Source organism: Phodopus roborovskii, unplaced genomic scaffold, assembly GCF_943737965.1.
Source record: "Phodopus roborovskii unplaced genomic scaffold, PHOROB, whole genome shotgun sequence".
NCBI classification, from domain to species: Eukaryota; Metazoa; Chordata; class Mammalia; order Rodentia; family Cricetidae; genus Phodopus; species Phodopus roborovskii.
In genome coordinates, this window is record NW_026126547.1 from 13762847 (window position 1) to 13780915 (window position 18069).

Sequence of the window (18069 nt, forward strand, 5' to 3'; positions counted from 1 at the left end):
ACTTTGCTTAGGCTAAGAGACAGAAAATACTTTGAAAAAGTACTAGTTCTCATAGTGGATGGGTCCGTCTGGTTTATCATGACATTCAGCACTGCCAAGTTGCTGGACATCTTCCTTTTGTTTTAACTAAGGAGAATGTTAGAATTAAAGCTCCTTTTCACTTTTGAACAGCCTCCTCTTAGACAACGAGCGTTGGAAGCAAGCTGATGTTCCTGCAGAATTTCAGGATCTTGTTGATTCAATAGCAGATGGCAAGATTGCTTTACCTGAAAAAAAAACAGTGGGTATGTGTAGTCTTTCACACACTGCTCCTTATATTGATGACCAGGGAGTCATGTCTATCCCCAAACAGCTTATAGTCTATCAATTCCACTTCATGCAAACAAAATGGTTTTCTTTCCAAACATGAGTTTATGCTGTTAGAATTCTGTTCGCAATTACCAATCCTTATGACTAGGGATCTTGGGTTGTCATGCCTCTATCCATTGTGTATTCACTATTCACTGACTTACTAGGTACTGAGATAGGCACCAGAAAAGTGAAGGGTAACTGATATCTAATATTGTTGTTATAGGAAGTTTACAGATATTATATCAGTGATGTTTTGCAAACTAGGCTGTTTAACAAGCAAAGTTATGCAAATAAGTTTAGAGTTGCAGCGGTAGGAAGTGGAAGAGCAAGGATTCAGACACAGGCAGACTGACAGCAGGCCCTTCCTCTCATCTGCTCTGCTTGCCACCACAAAACAGACTACATGCAAGTCGAATTGTGATTAGAACTTACTTTCTTTGCCTGAGAGAAAAGAGGAAGTAAGGATTTTTTGTCTCAGTGTTGAGAAACTTGAAACTTAGGGAAAGTGCAACAATATGCCTTTGTTAAGCTAATTAATTTGGCTGACCCAGGACAGTGACCTAATTTATTTTTCTTCTTACCTCAAAATGCTGAATTTTGTTTCCCAGTGATAAGAAATATCACATGCTGAAATTTAATTTCTGGGTTGAAATCTTTAAAGGTTAATGTTAATAATGAAAAGTAGCCAGGTAAAATGCTAGTTCTGCCTCTGAACTAATTATGACTTAAAAACAATGACTTACTAATATCTTATGTCCCAGGCCAGAGGATAGGCAGTTTATAATCATTCATTATTCCTGTCATTCCAACTACCCTGAGAGACAGATAGTTTAACTGCAAGGAAATTGTGTCATTGGCCCAGGGTCATACAGCCAATAGTTGAAATAATGGGACTCAGATCTCTAAATCTAATTCTTAAACCCAGGGTACTTCCTGTACAGTCCCAAGATACAGTAAGTTTTGTTTCAGAAATGAGATAGTTCTGGGATCTAACCAGGAGTTATCATTTTCATCTTTTTTTCCAGTAATTTGTTTCATCTTGTCCCCTATCTTTGTTTTTGCTTTATTTTATAGCTACAGAAGAAAGGAAGCCAGCTGAAGTTCTTGTTGTTGAGGGACACCAGTATGCTGTTGTTGGGTGAGTTAGCACATTTTTCTTTGAAACTGCCTTCTAGCTCTCCCTTGGAGTGAATTGCAAATTTTGGAGCCACAATGTTAAAAACTACAAACCATTTAAGGGAAATTTTATGCTTCTTTTATTTTCCGTTGTTCCATCAGGGACTACACTGGCTTCACAGAAATACCCTGATTTTCTCATGAAACAGGAAGTGTAGTTTAAAGCAGCCCAAGGCCCATGTAGTAACTACTTGGTACCATTATTACCAGGCTCTTGCTGCCTTTTTTCCTCTATCGTTTCTTGGTGTGTAGTATGCCATAGTAGTTTTAGTCAAAACACAAACAGTTCTACCTATAAAGTTATTGCCATTCGGTGTGTCATTTAGCACACCTCACCACTGCCATTGTAGACGTTAGGTCTTTTGCTCTTTGTCAGTAAATATTTCTCTTGTTCAAGTTAACTGGAAATATACCATAATTTGTACTGCATATCTTTTATGAAATTTTAAGCTCACAATCATCTTTAAATCATTGAGCAATTTAAGTATTGTTTTTGCTTCTTGTCACTGTTTTCTGAAATAGCTGCCCCCTCCATAAAGAAACTAAATGCCTTATCACCACGGTGTCTCCAGTAGAATGGTCTCTCCGATTGGGTGGTGGAATTGGGTTGTGAGGCAATTACTGACTTCCAATGTCTAGTTTTTTAGCACTGTGGCAGCTGGGTAGAGGGTGTATGGCCTGGAAGCATCTCAGTGTCTCTCAAGTTGCTGAAACAGTTTAACAGCAACACTCCTCTCTGCCTGCTGTGCCCCTTGCTTGCCTCTGGGAGGGCAACGTTGTTTTCAACCCCCTGGAATCTCACCCCTCCAATTGAAGTGTCATTCCTTTCTTTATTGATTTGTTATCAAGTTGCATTTCATATACTTAATCAAAATGGTCCCCCTTGGCTAATTTCTTGGCTCTTTAGGAAAAAGAGCCAAAAAGACTAACTTCCTACCTACAGGGGACTGATGTATTTTCTGAGGAAGATTGTAAAGATATACAGTGGACTCATGCGACAAAGAACAGACTCTACAGTAGGCGTGAGGCGTATATATGGCCTCCCAAATGAGTTTAAAAGGCTAGATGCTCCTATTGAATTTTAGTTCTTAATATCTTGCAGACTTTTTTTTTTTTTATAAAGCATTAAGGATTATTTAACATGGCTTTCTCATTTATGAACAGCTGAATGAATTTAGATGTCATACAATAAGTCAACTCCCCTCCCCCACTTAATTTCAGGTGTACTTAACATCCACTAATGTCTTTTCTACTATGACATGTCCTGATATTAAACTGATAATTTCTCTCTCTCTCTCTCTCTCTCTTTTTTTTTTGGTGACTACTCAGTAAACTTCCTAGGACATTATGTTCTTAGAGCATTGTAAATTCTTTTTCATCTCACTAAGAAAATCTTTCATTAATTGAAGAACTATAATTGAGGACTGTTTACATGAGTGAGCAGAACCACTGGCTAGTCTTTTTCTCAGTGTTTCTGATTTGCCCAGCAAAGGGAGTACTTGTTTATGGTAGTGATTTGCTTAAAATTGCCGTATAGAGGGGCCGAGAAGATTCTCAGCAGTTAAGGGCCCTTGTTACTTTTGCAGAGAGCTCAGGTCCAGTTCCCAACAACCCATGGTGACTAGCAGCTGTCTGTAGCTTCAGCTACACTCCAGGGAATTCAGAACCCTCTTCTGGCCTCAGTGAGCACTGCACACATGTGTTGCACAGCCATACATGAAAGCAAAATACTCATAGATGTATTATCAAAACAAGTCTTTAAAAAATGCCTCACAGAGAATGGTGTTTCTACATCACAAAGCTTGATGCGATATTCATATTCATCATTAGTGTCTTGTCTCTGACTCTGACGTTACCTAGCTACCCAGGTTGGTATATCTCTGTAGATGTTTTGAACTAGTTATTTGACTTTTCTTGCTGAGAGTCTTTGGGTTATTCTTTCCTTCTAGAACTGTTTTGCTGTTAATTAGAATCATCCTTGAATATTGCCAATGTGTGGATAACATCCCATCTGTCACCACTGACATGCTCACTCGCCTGACAGATTTGTTGAAGGTATGTACAGCTTTTCCCATTTATTTGAAAAATTGTTGGAAGAGTTCACTCATTAGAGTGTAACTAATCTTTAACTTCTAAGTTATTTTTAGGGTAGGAGTCTTGTGATTCTGGTCATGGTTTTATTCAACAGGGGCAGCATGCTTCTGTCTACTCCATTTTTATTCAGTGTGTGCACATATGCTCATGTGTGCAAGTGGTAGAATATTATTTTAAGGTGTGTGGCTCTTGTTTATGCTGCATTTGTTAACTATGTGAACCTGTGATTCTTTGCTTGTCTAAAACACTTGATGGTCCCCTAATAAAGAACTGAACAGCCAATAGCGAGGCAGGAGCAGGGATAGGAGGTGGGGCTGGCAGGCAGAGAGAATAAATAGAGGAGCAATAAGGAAGAGAAAAGCAGTGAGAGAACAAGGAAAGGAGGATGTCAGGGGCCAGCCACCCGGCCATCCGGCCACCCGGCCAACCACAGAGTAAAAGCAAGATTGCAGAAGTAAGAAAAGGAAAATGCCCAGAGGGAAAAGGTAATTTAAGAAAAGCTGTCTAAAAACAAACCAAGCTAAGGCCAGGCATTCATAAGTAAGAATAAGACTCCGTGTGTGAGTTATTTGGGAGCTGGGTGGTGGGCCCTCCATCAAACTACGACAACATGTGCACATATGTATGCTCACATGGCCTCACATCCACAGAGCTGTTAGTGACCCTGGAGATTGAACATGACCCAGCTCCTTCACATGGGAACCTGAACTGCTTTCTAGTGCTTGGCAGGAGCTCACTGAAGCTTCATCTCACTCAAGTCAGATTGTCCTTAGCATCGTTCTTCCACAGCCATTAATGTAGTGAAATGGGGATGATTTCAGCTATTTCATATGAGTGAGTGTTCTTATGTGCTAGTATAACAAAAGCTTTCTACTCACTTTTATTGGAAATAGATCCTTTTCTCATATAATATATCCTGATTATAGTTTCCCCTCCCTCTACTCTGTCCACTTCCTTTCCACCTCTCTTCCCATCCGGATCCACTCTCTTTTTGTCTCTCATTAGAAAAGAACAGGCTTTTAAGACATAGTAACAAAATACAACAAAATAAAATATAAGATAAAACAAAAAATCAGCACATTGAAATTGGGCAAGGTAAACCAACAGAGGAAAAAGAGTCACAAGAATCAGAGACCTACCTGTGCACTCTCAGGAGTCTTTAAAAACACTAAAGCGAAAGCTAAATATATACACAGAGGGCCTGTGCAGACCCTTGCTGCTTCAGTCTGTGAGTTCCTATGAGCTTTTGCACAGTTGATTCAGGGGCCTAGTTCTCCTGGTGTTCTCCTTCCCCTCTGCCTCTTAAACTCTTCCAGGCTTCTCTTCCAAAGGTTCCCTGAGGTCCAAGAGGAGGAATTTGATGGAGACCTCCCATAGAGTTGTGTGTTCTAACGTCTCTCTTTGTAATGTCTAGCTGTGGGTCTCTGTATTTGTTTCCATCTAATGCAGGAGGAAGCTTCTCTGATGATGGCTGAATAAAGCTTTGTATGGGTATAGCCCAAAACATGTTTAGCTAGCATAACTTTTTATTTTTGTTTGTTTTTAAAGACCCATAGTATTTGTTTTTGCCTTAGGTCTCTGGGCTTTCTATTTTCTGGCTTTTGGATCCCAAAGTGTCAGGTATAGGTCTCATTTGCCTTAGGACAAATCAGACATCGGTTGGTTACTTCCCAAGCTTTGTGCCACCATTGCCGTAGTACATTTTGCAAGCAAGACAGCATTGTAGATCAAAGGGTTTGTGGTTGGATTGGTGTTTACTTTTCTCTTTTAGTAGCCTGCAGAATATCTTCCTATACCAAAGACACTAGAATGTAGGAGTGAGGGCTCTATGTAGGCACCAACTTGACCTCTTCATGTTCAATGGGTTGTATAGGTGTTGTCTTCAGCAATGGGGTCTCACTGTCAGTTTGTTGGGAGCAACCTATTGCCTTGACATCGGTCTGGGTTGTTTAAGAATTTCCATGGCACCCTTTGGGCTAATAACCCAATTGGATGTAACCCAGTGCCAGTACTGTACTAGGAGCTTCACTTGGTGACGAGTTGACCAGTTGGGACTCCATATCCTTTTTTATTTAGAAACTCAATTAGGATCATTTTCATGTAGTATAGGAAGTTTGCACTGCACTAGGTTTCTTACTGCACCTCTAATGCCCCCTCAGTTATAGCTGTCTCTACCTGTGTTTCCTCCCTCAACCCTATCCCCACCCTCACTTTCCTGTTCCAGTCCTCCTACCCCCAGGTCCACCCATAAAATCCACTCTGCTTTCCCCTCCCAAGGGAATCCATGTGTTTCTCCAGTCCCTTTTTCAATACATAACCTCTCTAGGTCTGTGGATTGTAGCTTGGTTATCATTTATTTAACAGTTAATATCCATTTATAAGTGAGCACATTCCATGTTTGTCTTTCTGGGTCAGGGTTACCTCACTCAGGATGACTTTTTCTAGTTCTCTCCATTTGCCTGCAAATGTCATGATGTGTAAATGTACCACATTTTCATTATCCATTCTTCTGAGGGACATCCGGTCTGTTTCTGATTTCTGGCCATTATGAATAGAGCAGCAATGAACACTGTTGAGCAAGTGTCTCTGTGGTAGGATGAAGTGTTCTTTGGGTATATGCCCAAGAGTGGCATAGTTGGATTCCATCTTTCTGAGGAACTGCCATACTGATTTCCAAAGTGGGTGTCCAAGTTTGTACTCTCACCAGCAAGGGATGAGTGTTGCCCTTGTTCCACACCCTCACCAACGAGCTGTCACTTGTGTTACTGATCTTAGCCATTCTGACAGCTGTAAGATGGAATCTCAGAGTAGTTTGTTTTTTTTGTTTGTTTGTTTTTGTTTTTGCATTTCCTTGGTGGTTAAGGATGTTGAACATTTCTTTTAAATGTTTGTTGGCCATTTAAGATTTCTCTGTGGAGAATTTCTGTTTAGATCTGTCCCCCATTTTTTAATTGGAATTTTTTGTCTTTTTGATATCTGGTTCCTTGAGTTCTTTAAATTAGTCCTCTATTGGATGTAGAGTTAGTAAAAAAAATCTTTTCACAGAATGTAGGCTATGACTTTGTGGGAATGATGGTGTCTTTTGCTTTACAAAGACTTTTCAGTTTCATAACTGTTGCTCTTAGTGCCTGCACTAAGAATGCTGTGTTTTGGAAAGTCATCTCCTTTGCCAGTGAGTTCAGGGCTGGTCCCCACTTTCTCTTCTGTCAGATTTAGTGTTTTTATGTGGTTTTATGTGGAGGTCTTTGATCCACTTGGAGTTTGAGTTTTATGCAGGTTGATAAATAAATATGGATCTATTTGCATTCTTTTACCTGCAGAATATCCAAGTTTGACCAAGAGCCATTTGTGGATGATGCTGTCATTTTTTTTTTCCAGTGTGTATTTATGGCTTCTTAATTAAAAAAAAAAAAAAAAAAAAAAGTCAGGTGTTCATAGGTGTGTGGAAGTTCTTTTATTATTCTGGATTGTTTCAGCTTTCCTGTTTTGGGGGTTTTCTTTTTGTTTGTTTGTTTTTTAGTTTTTTGGTTGATTTTCTTTTTTTTTTTCATATGAAGATGAGAATTGTCCTTTCAAGGTGTATGTGGATGTTGTTAGGGATTACATTGAAATTTAAGTTGATGTTTACTGTGTGATTACTTTATTTGATATTTAAAAAACTACTTTTATTATATGAGGTTTTTCTTGTGTCCCTAATCTCTCCAGGGCTTTTATCTAGAAGGGGTGTTGGATTTTGTCAAAGGCCTTTTCTGCATCTAAGGAGATGATCATGTGTTTTTTGTCTTTGAGTTTGTTTATATGATGAATTATATTTATTGATTTTTGTATATTGAACCATCCCAGCATCTCTGGGATGAAGCCTGGTTGATCTTAGTGGATGATCTTTTTTATTTGTTCTCAGATTTGGTTTGGAAGTATTTTATTGTTATTTTTTACATCTATGTTCATAAGGGAAAGGTCTGTAATTTTCTTTGTTGAGTCTTTATGTGGTTTGGGTAATTAGGGTAACTGTAGCTTCAGTTTTATGAATTGGACAGTGGTTCTTCTGTTTCAATTTTGTGAAAAAAAATTAGAGGAATATTGTCTGATAGAATTCTGTTCTAAAATCATCTGGCCCTGGGCTTGCCTGTTTTTTTTTTGTTTTTGTTTTTGTTTTTGTTTGTTTGTTTGTTTGTTTTTTGTTTGGGGAATTTTAATGACTGCTTCTATTACACTAGGGATTATAGGTAGATTTAAACTGCTTATCTGATCTTGATTTAACTTTGGTAGGTGGTATGTATTGAGACTATTATCCATTTCTTTTAGATTTTCCAATTTGGTGCAGTATAGGTTTTTCAAGTAGACCCTTACTATTCTCTGGATTTCCTCAGTTTCTGTTGCTATGACCCCCTTTCATTTCTGATTTTGTTAAAGGATATTCTCTTTCTACTTTTTAGTTAACTTGTATAAGTGTTTGTTAGTCTTACTGATTTTTTTATCTTTAAGAACCAATTTGTTACATTGACTCTTTGTATTCTCTTTATTTCTGTTTTTATTGAGTTCATCCCTAAGTTTGATTATTTCTTGCTATCCACTCCTTTTGGGTATGTTTGCTTCTTTTTGTTCTAGAGCTTTGAAGTGTGCTGTTAAGTTGCTAGTATGAGATCTCCAATTTCTTTATGAAGTCACTTAGTGCTGTGAACTTGCTTCTTAGAACTGCTTTTATTGTCTAAGTTTGGGTGTGCTATGTATTCATTTTCATTCAATTGTAGAAAATCTTTCATTTCTTTCTTATTTTCTGTCCTGACCCATTTTTCATTCGGTAGAGAGTTGTTCAGGTTCCATGAATTTGTAAATTTGTTTTTTTGTTGTTGTTGTTTGTTTTGTTTTGTTTGTTTCTGTTGTTGATATCCATCTTTAATCTGTAGTGGCCTATTAGGATTCAGGGAATTAAATCAGTTTTCTTGTACCTGTTGAGACTTGCTTTGTGACTGAGTATGTCGTCAGTTTTGGGAAAATGTTTTGTAAGGTGCTGTGAAGAAAGTCTGTTCTTTTGTGTTTGTGTGAAATGTTTTGTAGATATCTGTTAGGTCAATTGGCTTGTAACATCTGTTACTTTCATTATTTCTGTTTTGTTTCTGTCTGGATGACATGTCCATTGGTGACAGTGGGGTACTGAAATCTCCCACTATCAGTGTGTGAGGGTCAATATGTGATTTAAACTGTAGTAGTGTTTCTTTTTACGAAATTGGGTGCCCTTGTGTTAGCATAGATGTTAAGAATTGAAATGTTATCTTGATGGAGTTTTCCTTTGAGTATATAGTGTTCCTCCTATCTCTTCTGTTTAGTTTTGTTTTGAAATCCATTTTGTTAGATATTTTAAATCTGTTTGCTTAGCGTATCTTTTTCCAACCCTTTACCTTGAGTTAATACCTATCTCTGATGTTGAGTTGTGTTTCTTGGATGCAGCAGAAGGATAGATCCTGTTTTCACATCTGTTAGCCTGTCTCTTTTTACTGGGGACTGGAGTCTTTTGCTATTGAGAAATATCGATGACCAATGATTGTTGATTCCTGTTACTTTGTGATGGTGGTGGTGGTGGTTGTGTGTGTGTTTCCCTTCTTTTGATTTTGCTGCTCTGAGATTCCTGATGTTTTGGGGTTGTAATTTATCTCCTTAGGTTAGAATTTTCTTGCTAGTACTTTCTGAAGGGATGGATTTATAGGTAAATATTGCTTAAATTTGACTTTATCATGGACTGTCATATTTTTTTCTGTGTATGGGGATTGAAAATTTTTGTTGGGTATAGTAGTCTGGGCTGGCATCTATGGTCTTTTAGAGTCTGCAGCACATCTGTCTAGTTAGTCTCTTCTGGCTCTTAGAATCTCATTGAGAAGTCAGGTGTAATTTTTTTTTTTTTTTTTTTTTTTTTTTTTTGAGGCAGGGTTTCTCTGTAGCTGTGGAGGCTATCCTGGAACTCGCTCTGTAGACCAGGCTGGTCTCGAACTCACAGAGATCGCCTGCCTCTGCCTCCTGAGTGCTGGGATTAAAGGCGTGTGTGCCACAGATGCCCGGCTCAGGTATAATTCTAATAGGTCTGTTTTTATATGTTGCTTGATGTTTGTCCCTTGCAGCTTTTAATATTCTTGCTTTGTTCTATATATTTAATGCTCTGACTATTGCATGCCAAGGGGACTTTCTTTTCTGATCTAGTCTATTTGGTGTTCTGTATGTCTCTTGTACCTTCATAGGCATTTCCTTGTTTAGGTTAGGGAAATTTGTCTTTATGATTTTGTTGAAAATATATTCTGGGCCTTTGAGCTGGATTATTTGTCCTTCCTCTATTTCTATTATTATTGGATTTGGTCTTGTCGTAGTATCTCAGATTTCCTAGATATTTTGTGCCAGGAATGTTTTAGATAGAACATTGCCTTTGACTGATGTATGCATTCCTTCTGTTGTGTCTCAGTGCCTGAGATTTATTTTCTCGTCCATAGTTCCTGTTGGAATTTCTCACTTCCAGAGCTCCCTCAGTTTGGATTTTCTTTATTGATCCAGTTTCCATTTTCAGGTCTTGAACTGTTTTATTCATCTCTTTTTACTATTTGTGTTTTTCTGGATCTCTTTAAGGGATTAATTCATCTCCTCTTTAAGAATCTATCATCTCCTCACAGGGTGTTTTTAGGTCTTTATCTTGTGCTTTGGCTATGTTGGGATATTCAGAGCCTGCTGTAGGGGGTTCTGAGCTCTAGTGGAGACATAATTGTTCTACCTATTTGTTATTGACTGTGTTTCACACTGGCATCTAGGCATCTGAGCACAGGATGCTTATAGGTCTAGGTGTGGATATCTGATCTTGTCTTTGTTGGATGGGTGTTTTGTTCCTTGGCTTCAGGAAAGTGCAGTGCTGTGTGTTGTCTGGCAGAAATTTTTCTGTGGACTTGATAGGCGTGGCTACTGGGGTTCCAGGTAAAATGTCCTGGGTATCGAGTGCTGTCACTTTGGAATGGAGATAGGCTAGGGGTCTGAAGGGTTTCACAGGAGGGAGGAGGGCAGAGTGTCCACCAGTGACCTCAGTGGAGAAAACCCTTTGCTGTGCAACTGTGAGAACCAGAGTTTGAGTCCCCAGCACTCACATAAAAACAGGATGGACCAGGAGGCACCATATATATGTGAACACACATGAACAGAAAAACAAAGGACTTTGATGAAGAGTGATGGAAACTAGAGCTAGAAAGATGGCTCAGTGGTTACGGGCACTTGCTCTTCTTGATGAAGATTCCAGAACCCATACTGTGGCTCACAGCTATCTGAAATTCCAGTTCTGGAGATTCAATGCCTCCTTCTGATCTATGTAGATCCCAAGCATGTGCATGGGGCACACATATAATTGCAAGCAAAACACTCAAACAAACACATACAATAATGGATCTTTAACAAAAAAGAGTGATTGAAACTGAACTGCTCTTGTAAATTAGAGATTAATTTCCAAAATATTGATTTTTAGATTTCAGTGTTTTTCCCCACCAGAAGTTAATATCGAGTATACCTATCCTTCCCCATTTTCATTAATGCATAAATGGATTAATTGCTTTTACTATAAAATTCATCAAGCCATTGTAGTGAATCATTCCTCTAATCTCAGCACCTCGGAGGCTGAGGCAGGAGAATTGCCAGCCTGACTTCTGTAGTGAGTTCAGGTCAGCATGTACCAACCACAGAATGAGACCTGTTTCAGAGAGACAGACAGACAGACAGACTAAAACAGGAATCCATGGTTTGTGATGAGAGGGTGAGCAGGGTAAGAGTGTATTTGTGTCTGTGGGGCAGTTAGCACTTTAATCAACTGTTCAAAATGATTACTTTCCTTCTTCCTTTGTTAGTACTTCAACTCAAGAAGTTGCCAGTTAGTTCTTGGAGCCGGTGCATTGCAAGTTGTTGGACTAAAAACAATTACTACAAAAAATTTGGGTATGAATTCTTCATTTAATTCCCATACTGAGCTGTTAGATTGCTGTCACTTTTGTATCATGTTTTTATGACTGATGTTTGTATGGCTTGGACAAGAGCCTGTAAAAGTGGCAGGTGCCACATTAGCCTTTTATGTGTGATGGTGTGTGTGTTTCCACTGTTCCAAGTCCTATGGAAGATGTATCACTTTCTAAAGTTAAAATTTTAGTGTGGAAGTACTTCGGGAAATATGCATTAAAAAGTATTTTGGGAAAAGAACCAGCTGTGCCAGTGTCCTCAGGCTGCTTATGGGTGCAGTGGGAAAGTAACATGTTCACTGCCAAATTATTTTCTTGTGCAAAATGAAATATATTGCTTTCTGCCATGGTGCTTTTCATTTGTGAAGTAAACTGCAATCCGTATGAAATTAGTGTGAAAGTTTTCACTGACTTTGATAATAATTAAAACTAACTAAAGTCTTTGTTTCTCCATTATGTGTCTGCCCCAACCTCAGCTCTTTCTTCGCGGTGTTTGCAGTTGATTGTGCACTACATTCCTGTGATCCGGGCTCACTTTGAGGCTCGACTGCCCCCTAAGCAATGGAGCATGCTCAGGCATTTTGATCATATCACCAAGGTACTTCCCCCGTTTTCTAGGGGAGTTTCACAAATGCATTCTTTAATTGTTAGGTATTTTGGAAATATATCTTAGGATACTTTAAAATACAGTATTATTTCTCATTACAGGATTACCATGACCATATAGCTGAAATATCAGCCAAGCTTGTAGCGATAATGGACAGCCTGTTTGATAAGCTATTGTCAAAGGTAATGATTCTTATAAATGATTAAGCTTTGCATAAGCCTAAGGCATTGTGACTTTCCATTTTTTAGAGAATTCTAGATATATAAGGACATGGTAAGAGAATCTAGGTGGTAAATACAAGGAAGGTCAAAATTTTAACTTTTTTTTCCCCAGGAAATTATTGTCATGTCTTAGGGCCCTTTAGTGGTATAGCAAATCATATCCCTCAGTTTAGAGAATAGCACAATAGAATGTTCAAATTTTACATAGTTGATATTCATCTTCCAAATGGCCTAGGGGAGTAAAGAGATAAAAGACAGGGATGATAGCTATACCTAGGGTGTCATGTTTGTTCACTGACGCTCCACCATAAGGTACTGATATTTTCTTTTTATTAAAATACGTTACATTAAATTTGAAGCAGGACGGTATTCTTTAACCAAGAAGAAGGGCTAGGGAGATAGCTCAGTCAGTGAAGTGCTTTCCTTACACACACCACCTACCGGTTTCTTGTTTGTCTTTTAAAGAGGGAAGCATGGTGGCAATGCTTGGGGTCCCTGCTCAGGGTAGGTGAGGACAGGTGAATGCCTGGGGTTTGCTGGCCAGCCAGCTCAGTCATCTTAGTGACTTCCAGGCCATAGAGAAATGTTGTCTTAGGTGGATGGCACTTGAGGAATATCACAGAGGTGTCCCCTGCCCTCCACTTGCAGTCACTCATCAACAATTGCACATCCACCCTCTCACACAAATAAAATCTTAAAGGATCAGGCTTCCATAAGAATACTACAGTTATCCCCCCCCCCCCATGTTACCAGTAACGTCAGTGTCATCTGCTGACTCTTCCTGTGTTTGGGACTGAACCAGTTGACTCAGCATACCTTTTACTGTGATTTGTTTGGATAGAAACTTCTTTGTAAGTGTGATCTGTTCATTATATTTGCAGATTGTGTCTCTTAAGTTTTTTTGTTTTGCTTTGTTTTAATAAACTAGAGCATTCCCCTCCACGTTTTTGTTTTGTTGCTTTGATATCACTGTCTTAGAGAATGTGGTCAGGTCTTAGAGCAGCAGATGCCCTCTCGTGGTCACTTCCCACGGATCGCACCTGACATGTTGCATTCCTGTGTTAGCATGTCTGCCTTTGCCACTCACTGGTGGACTTACCTGCTTTCATGTGTTGCCCTCAAGTTTGATCTTTTTTTTTTTTTTAATTCATACTAAAATAAGAGAAAGGATTTGTTTGGGTTTGTCTTTTAGTTTTTAGCTTTTCATTTTCTTGCCTGAAATATAATTTAGGCTACTTTAAGAAGCTAATAAGGATACATTTCTTGTGTTGAAAATATCTTGACAGCTATTCTAATTAGTATCATACTTAATCACTTATTCATGCAAACCATTGTGCTGGGTAACAGGGTAACACAGAGTGGACCGGTCTTCCATCTGGTCCTCAATAGTAAAGAGCCTAGTAGGGAAACATACAGCAACTTCAGCAACAAGAAGCATTTGTGAAACATTGTGAGTAGGGAATTGTGTAGCACAAATAATAGAAACCCAGGGACAGATCCGGGGTTCAAGCTAAAGATAGACAAGCAAAGCAAACAAGCCACCAGAGAGCTCTCACCTCTACCAGGGCTGGGGCAATCCTGACCTAACATGGCTAGAGACTTAATTGCCAAAGCCTGACTACTGAATGCCCTGCTCCTATCTTATATACCTCTCTAGTGCTGGGATTAAAGGTGTGACCTCTGTTTCTCTTTTGGACTGATTCACTTTCATGTAGCTCTGGGTGGCCTTGAACTCACAGAGATCCATCTGCCTCTGTCTCCTGAGTCCTGGGATTAAAGGTGTGTACCACCGTTGCCCAGCTTCTATGGCTGTGGCTAGCTTTGCATTCTGATCTTAGGAGGTTTTATTACATCATTAACAATATACCATGACTGCATGTGTTAGAGCTTTTACTGTTGTGGAAAACATGGTTGCAACAGAGAGAAAAGAGCCGAAAAAACATTCTAGCTGTTGCATCATATGAAATTTGTTTTTAAAGATAGATGAGGTTAAGGCAATGAAATTAACATACAAAAGTCTCTGTGATAACATGAGAAAACATGTTGGAAATCCTAAAAAAAACCCATTCTGTGTCAGAGTTAGAGAGGCAGACCTAAATCAAGTCTCATATTTGCTACAGACTAGTCAGTGAATTAATTGTTAATTAAATCTCCATGTCCAACTTTAGATGGAAATAATAGAAATGATCTCAAGGGGTAGACTGAGAATTAGTGAGGTATATCTAAGTGCATTTGGTGCACTTTTTGTTTAGTAAGTGTCAGCTGCCGTTGTTAATAGTAACTTACATGGAAGCTGACATTTGCTAACTGGGTTGCACACATAGGAATGTATGACATACTGGACTATTTTCTACTACTAGAAATCAGTTTAAATCAGGTTTATTGAGGTATAACTCATATCCAGTAAAATTTACTCTTACTAAGTACACAGTTTGGTGACTTAAAACTCATATATATATCTACGTTAAAGATAAAGAAAATTATTGATAAATCTTCTCTTGAGCACTTTAACTTTTCTTTTTCTTCATATTGAGTTATATATAGCCTGTTGTGCTGGGCTCCTTTTGTTTAGCATGGTGTTTGTGGGATTGATGAATGCAACCCAATTCTTTGTGTGCTTACAAAAATAGTTTTTAGAGAAGGGGCGGTTGTGGGGTTGATGAAGAAGCCTAGCTTGTTGAAGATTGAAAACGATGATCAAGAGTGGAAAACCTAGGAAGGCGCCGTGCTGTGGACGGTGTGTATTGTCTTGGTGGGAGATGCCACAGAGCGATGAACAAAGGCAGCCAGGGAAGTTACTGTTTGGAAGTTAGTATGTTCAGAAGAATGTTAGTAAGAGAAGGTCTGTTAGGTGATGGCAAGTTAATGTTGTGTCATGTGTAGGTGACTGAAGGATGTGGAAAAGAATGTTTACCATTAGGGAAAGCAGGAATGAATGACTTGGGGTGATGGATTAGCCATTTTAGGGGTGCCAAAACAAGTGACTGTAAATGGGATTACTTAAAAGAATCCTCAGGGCAGGTACCAGTGAGGCCAGACTCTCTGCAGGCACTTTTCTCAAGTGTGTGGTGCTTGCTGTGGGTCTGTGGTGTTCCTCACCTTGTAACCCATCACCTCACTGCCTGAATTCCTCCCACCACTAGGGTAGTTTGAAAACAGCATCAAATGTCCACAAATAGTAGGAAGTTTCTCTGAGGAGGCAGAGAGCTTAGTCATCACATCTTTCTTGTCAGTGGTATTATGAAATGGTGCAGCCACTGTGGAACGGTTTGGTATTTCCTGATAAGTTAAGCATGGAGTTCACATGACCCGCTGACTTCTTCTAGATACATGTCCAAGAAAGAACTACCTTTACACAGATGTTGACAATGACATAATTCATAGCAGCTGACCAGTGGTGAAGAGAGTGTGGTCTACTCATAGCAATGAAGTCCAGTTGCATGTCATAAGAAGAACGAGCCAGGAAAGAATTAAGTGAAAGAAGCCAGCCACAAAAGTTACATGTTTCATGACCCTGCTTATATAAACTAGATAGGAATTGAAGGAGCTTCAGTTTAAACCCAAGCAGTTTTAAGGTTGGAATCAGCCTATGGTCTTAGCTACTAAGCTGTTTGGGTAGATGAAGATAAACGAAAAGTTTCTCAAGATGTGTATGGGCAGTACAGTCCTCAGCTGAAGACCCAGGCCAGCATTGGAGGCACAGAAAACTTAACTCAGGGAATGTCAGAGACATTACAAAGTCCAAAAGACTAAACACAGTTCTCCTTCTTTTTCCCTTGCCAGTACGAGGTGAAAGCGCCTGTCCCTTCCCCTTGTTTCAGGAATATTTGTAAGCAAATGACAAAAATGCATGAAGCTATATTTGATCTTCTTCCTGAAGAACAAACACGGGTGAGTTGTAACTCTGAAAACCTTTGTGATTTTAACATTTTATATCCATACCAGTAGGGGAGTTTGTACTTGCTTTCATCCAGTTAATCTTAGTTGATGTTTGCAATCATTTTTTTTTTAGGTTGTTATATTGATTAGGGAGGTATGGATAAAATCTTAATTTCAAAATGTCTTTTGTTTTGGCAGTTGAGAACTAAATATAAAATCACCCATTGTTAGAGGTCAGAAGTTCCACTATTACTCTTTACATTGTTAGTTTGGAAATCAAAGTTGGCATTTATTAGTAAGTCTATAATGTTATAAATTGAGACTGTAGCATAGATCAGAGGTGAAAGAAAGTAGTGATGGAGCGAATGAGATTAACATATGCATAGGTCATTACTATTTACCAGACCACCATGAGTGATCTGTAGCAGCTATGACAAAGGGTAGGGAAGGAGTAGGCGGCATCTATCTTGCCGTGCCCATCCCTGTGCCCTCCAGAAGTATTACATGTTTAATCTCTGGGTCCTCTATGCCCCTGTGACCTTTTCTCTGCCCTGAAAGCTCCAAAGTTCAGAATGCATCCCTTCTTCATGTTTATTCATCTAATTCTCTTAAAATAGATACAGTCATTCAAGCCCAGTTGTAGAACGGTGCAGGGTTAGAATATAAACTGTGTGTAATAGTAGGCTTAACTTCCGCTGGGAATTTGTTTCTGTGGTTTGTGTATGCATGTGGATGGTGTTGGGATGGGGCTTCTTATTGCTCTGTTCTTGTGTCTCCTGCTCGCCTTTCTTATGCTCCTTGTACTTCATTCTGTACCAGCTGTCCGCATTCTTCATGTTTTTTTAAGTTTTCTTTAACCACATTAACCTCATAATTAAGCATAATCTAACTCCCTTGGAGCTTGGACTGAGGGGAAGACAGGCATGACTGCCCTGAAGGGTCATTGCCTTGTCGTTTCTTGTTAGCCAGCCATCTTTCAGTTATATGGTTTCCCTGGAAGATGCGAACAATGTCTGCTCATCCCAGGAAGGGCACCAGGAGCAAGCCAACGAAACAGTTCCATCTAGGGCTACCTGGTCATCTAATGAGTTTATTAGGGCCACTAACAGGGCTGCATCCCTGAAGATCCAACCAAGCATGGTTGACAGCTCAAAGCTGCATTCCTGGAGCTCCCTGAACAAGGCGTTTTTAACAGTCATTACTGCCTCTGTACCAGTGGGAAGGCACATGTAACCATGTAACTCTGAGCCCCCTGAGCCTGGGGAGTTGGGTCAGCCTCTCTCGCCACTCTAGGAGGGATGCTTCAGTTCTGAGGAGATGGCTACCCACCTTCTCAACCAACAAGTAGTCTCTGACTCTGACCTGTGTTTGCTCTCTGAAAGCCACACCAGGGAGCCTCAGGCTTGTATGTTCTATTACACTGGGATACCCGCAACTGCCCAAACTTCCACAGGTGCCTTATCGAACATTCCACGGTAAATAGATTATGCTAAATTATTTCCATAGATCAATCATGTAAAAGTAGCTTTTACCTCTCTCATCTTACTCCCCCCCCCCAAGTTCTTAAATAAAACTTTCCACTACTTCAATTATTTTTACTTAGTTTTGACTCTATGTAGCCCTGAGAAATTCTCCTAATGTACACAAAGGCAATTTCACTGATAAGAGAAGGACTGCTGAGCAGGGAAAAGAACTTTGGCCCAACTGCAGAGAAAAACCATACTGAAATAGCAGCTAAGTGCTTCAGAAGAGCATCCTAAAAGTACATGTCAGA

At 39.4% G+C, this 18069-nt stretch overlaps 1 protein-coding gene across 4 annotated transcripts in view; it reads left to right on the plus strand.

Moving 5' to 3' along the window:
- Window positions 1-18069, plus strand: part of Vps54 (VPS54 subunit of GARP complex) — a 79648-nt gene that overhangs the window by 57700 nt on the left and 3879 nt on the right. For all 4 annotated transcript variants that reach the window (XM_051200615.1, XM_051200617.1, XM_051200618.1 and 1 more), the window contains 7 exons: window positions 172-284; window positions 1426-1489; window positions 3477-3582; window positions 11484-11571; window positions 12065-12186; window positions 12297-12377; window positions 16200-16307. In XM_051200615.1, coding sequence (XP_051056572.1) covers window positions 172-284; window positions 1426-1489; window positions 3477-3582; window positions 11484-11571; window positions 12065-12186; window positions 12297-12377; window positions 16200-16307 — 682 coding nt within the window. The remainder of the gene's footprint in view (window positions 1-171; window positions 285-1425; window positions 1490-3476; window positions 3583-11483; window positions 11572-12064; window positions 12187-12296; window positions 12378-16199; window positions 16308-18069) is intronic.